This window comes from Entamoeba dispar, genomic scaffold (assembly GCF_000209125.1).
Source record: "Entamoeba dispar SAW760 scf_1105229460427 genomic scaffold, whole genome shotgun sequence".
NCBI lineage: Eukaryota > Evosea > Mastigamoebida > Endamoebidae > Entamoeba > Entamoeba dispar.
Genome location: NW_001854187.1, coordinates 2,009 through 6,001, shown reverse-complemented (window position 1 = coordinate 6,001; position 3,993 = coordinate 2,009). Strand labels below are relative to the sequence as shown.

General features: G+C 27.9%; 2 protein-coding genes across 2 annotated transcripts in view, besides 1 other annotated feature; both read right to left on the bottom strand.

The window, feature by feature from the left end:
* Positions 1–545: 545 nt before the first annotated feature.
* EDI_200160 (nucleoporin nup45, putative) lies at positions 546–1,889 on the bottom strand (the record flags this gene model as incomplete). The annotated part of the gene is made up of 1 exon (XM_001737151.1): positions 546–1,889. The coding sequence occupies one exon, from the start codon at positions 1,887–1,889 to the stop codon at positions 546–548; it is 1,344 nt and encodes a 447-aa protein (XP_001737203.1).
* Positions 1,444–1,620: a microsatellite.
* Positions 1,890–1,992: 103 nt separating the features above from the next.
* EDI_200050 (uncharacterized protein) overlaps positions 1,993–3,993 on the bottom strand; it is a gene marked incomplete at both ends in the record, with an annotated part of 2,111 nt that continues 110 nt past the window's right edge. The window contains 2 exons of the mRNA XM_001737150.1: positions 1,993–3,426; positions 3,466–3,980. Of these exons, the coding sequence (XP_001737202.1) occupies positions 1,993–3,426; positions 3,466–3,980 (1,949 nt within the window). The remainder of the gene's footprint in view (positions 3,427–3,465; positions 3,981–3,993) is intronic.

The following is a 3,993-nucleotide window of genomic DNA, read 5'->3' as shown; positions in this document are numbered from 1 at the left end:
GATGTTTATTCTTTTTATTACTAATTTGTTATCAAATAAGTTGAAAAATTATACAAAGATTATCTATGTTTATAAGAAATGAATAAAATATTATTCATATCTTCTTTAAGAATTTAATTAGTTAAATTTTTCTTTTAGTTTTATTGTTTTATGAAAAGAAAGAAATAAAAATTAAGTCAACAACCAAATAAATTATTGAATAATATCTTGAGCAATATCATCTATGTTATCTTTAAGTTCATTAGTACTTCTCTCCATCCAATCAAGTGCTCTTCTATGAGCATTTAATAATTGAATAATTTGAACACATTCTTTATTTTCTCCTTCTTTAACTTCTGCATAATTATGATTAGTAATTTGTTTTTTGACTTCTTTATATTTTCCTTCTAAACTATCAAGTGTATCAATTACTGTTTGTACAACATTCTTTGTTGTTCCAGATGAACCTGGATGTTTATTTTGAATCTCTTTAATATGTGTTTCTGTTTCTATTTGTTGTTTTTCTATTTGTGTGACTACATCAATCATTTGATCTTTCACAACACTCATTTGTTGAACAAATTTTTTAAGCTCTTCAATTTTTTAAGCTCTTCAATTTCTTTTTCTGCTTTCATAATAGATTCGTTTTGTGTCTTAATCTTTTCTGATATTTCTTGGAATCGTTTGATGTCACTTTGTAAGTCTTTGTTCCATTCTTCAATACAATCATCTAATCCTAATGTCTTTGCTCGAGAAAACAATAGTTCTGCCTCTTTTTGGATAGAACTTTGAATATCATTTGTTGTGGGTTGATTTCCATTTGTTTGAGTACCAGTTGTGGAGCTATTCAATAAATTAGTTGTACTAAATGGATTTCCTGCTCCAGTTGTTGAGGTAGTAGTGGTGTTAGTAGTATTACTTGTGAAACTACCAAATGGATTACTTGTGTTTGTTCCAGTTGTATTTGGTGTAGTTGAATTAGAAGTGGTATTATTTGTGAAATTACCAAATGGATTACTTCCTGTTGTAGTACTGGTAGTACTAGAATTAGAAGTGTTATTAGTGGTATTAAAATTGCCAAATGGATTACTTCCTGTTGTTGTAGTTGTTGTTCCTGTTGTAGTGCTAGGAGTGGTACTATTAGTGGTAGTGAAATTACCAAATGGATTACTTCCTGTTGTAGTGTTATTTCCTGTTGAAGTTGTACTCGAGGTAGTATTGTTAGTGGTATTGAAATTACCAAATGGATTACTTCCTGTTGTGGCTGTTGTTCCTGTTGTGGTACTAGAAGTACTATTGTTAGAAACTGTGAAATTACCAAATGGATTACTTCCTGTTGTTGTAGTTGTATTATTTCCTGTTGTCGTACTATTAGAAGTAGGTGTCTTATTAAATAAGTTGGTTGTTCCTGTTGTGGTACTGAATGGATTGTTGGTAGTAGTTGTTCCTGTTGTATTAGTTCCTGTAGTTGTTCCAGTGGTAGTGTTATTGGTACTAAATGGATTGTTAGTAGTAGTAGTTGTTCCTGTTATACTGGTAGTAGTATTAAATGGATTATTAGTACTTGTAATGTTGGTATTAAATGGATTGGTTGTTGTTCCTGTAGTAGTAGTATTAAATGGATTGGTTGTAGTATTAGTATTTGTATTAAATGGATTATTTGTTGTATTGGTATTTGTATTAAATGGATTGGTTGTTGAGTTAGTAGTATTGTTGGTAGTATTAAATGGGTTATTTGTTCCTGAAGTTGAATTACCAGTAGAATTGAATGGATTAGTTGTTCCCGAAGTTTGATTAGTATTGAATCCACCAAATGAAGGGGTTGTACCAAACTGAGGTTGTGTAGTAGTGTTTGGAGTTCCAAATGGATTTTGTTGACCAGATTGAAATGATGAGAATTGATTGTTCATCGTAGAATGATAGAAATAAGATTTTTTTTAATTTTTATGAAATCCATTTTTTGTGAATTATTTTCATCTGATAAATTTATAGTAAAAGTATCATAAGTTATGGTTAAATTATAGTGTCAAAATTTGAGAAGGTATGGCGTAAATCCCTTGCTTTTCTCTCTTCTACTGAGTATTCTTCTTGACATTGTTTCCATATCATACGATCAGGTAAATTGAACCACATTGCCATTATTTCTCTTGCTATTGTTGGTTTAATTTGGTTTTGTACAACGAAATAATAACTAACAATTCCAGAGAGTGTAAAATAAATGTATGTTGTTTGAGGTGGAATTTCATTAAAGGCAATAGGGTTTGAGAGTTGAATGAGTTGACATTGACCATTTAATGAAGTTATAAATCTAACAATATGTTTGATAAGATCATCACTTTTATTTAATTCAAATGGAAAGATTTGAAGAAATGTATGGCGATTAGAATTTTGGTTTATTAGAATTGTTTCAAATACAATAAATTCTTTTTTCTCTACTCGATAAAAGTTTCTTAATGAAGTATAATAATTATTTAATTCAGATAAACCAACAATTGACATCATTTTATAAGATTGAATATGATGAATTGGAATAAGTTGAAAATGATTATCAATTAATGGACCTTTAGTATATGATAAATAGTTATAATATCCACATGATATAATAAGTTTTAATTCACTATTTGAATTTGATAAACAAAACCAACAATTATTAATTTTATAACTTTGTTGATATAATGGTTTTTTATTATTTTCATAAATACTTATTATATGTTGTTGGTCTTCTTGTTTATTTGTAGGTATTGAAGAAACAACAGTTATATGAGATTGACATAATGGTTTTTTGAATTCACTAAATTTAGATTGAGTAAGTTTAATATCATAATAAGGATTAATTCCAAGATTTTTTGTATTATTTTGTAATGCTCCTTCTTCTACTGAAATAATTTTTAAGAATATAATTGACTTCAAGTTTCTTTCTTCTGTTTCAGGATTTAAAGAATAAAACTTAGTAGGATAAATTAAATCATTATTTTTTATTCTAGAATCTGTTTTATTGGTAAATTCAACTCTTTCATAATATTCTTTTCCAATTGTTAGATGATATCTTGGACAACATGCACGTGCAATGATTGCTGCAACATAAGAATAATCAACATGAAATGCTGGTTTTTCATTACTATCTAATTCATTAAGAATATATGATGGCCAATATGTTGATATAAAGAAATCACAACTCTTCTGAAGATAATATTTTGTTGCTAATTCTTTAGTTTCTTGATAACTAACATCATCTTCTGCTTCATCAATACTACTATAAACTAATGTAAATTTATCAATCTTTAAATCTCCAATTCCACTTAATATATGTACATTTGATGGAATTGGTTCTTTTAATTGATTAGTACAAGGTGTTGCTAATATATAAATTGGACATGGAGGTTCTGGTATAATAATTCCTTCACTATGAATAAGACCTAATATTATAACTGATTTTAATTCTCCTTTCTTACTTATTACTCTTTTTATTTTTTCAAATAGACAAACAATATAATTTCCATATATTGGACCAATAAATAGAAATTTACTCATAACCACTCCATTTTCTTTTTCATCTTTTTGTTCTTTTAAAATCTTTTGATCTTTCTCATAACTTTGTAATTGATTTATTTCTATTTCAATTTCTTTCTCATCAATTCTTTTATTCAATCTAATACCTTTATCACTATTATTGTCGTTGTTTTCTTGAGTTATATTATCACATTGGTCTTTCTTTATTATCTTCGATTCAATTTGTTTATTACTCCTTTCTTGAACTACTGGTATTTGAATCTCTTTATGAATTACAATTGGCTCTTCCTTGATTAGGGTTTCCCCCTTCTTCTTTTCTCTTTCTTCTCTTATTATGTCTTGTTGGACTTTCATTTGTATTGAACTCTTTAACTTTTTAATCATTTCCTCTCTTTTTCTATTAATTTCTTTAGGAGGTTCTAAAATACTCATCTCTTTCTCTTCTCCTTTGGCAGGTGGTGGAAGTGCATCAACACACTCATCACCCCCTTCTTCATATCTACA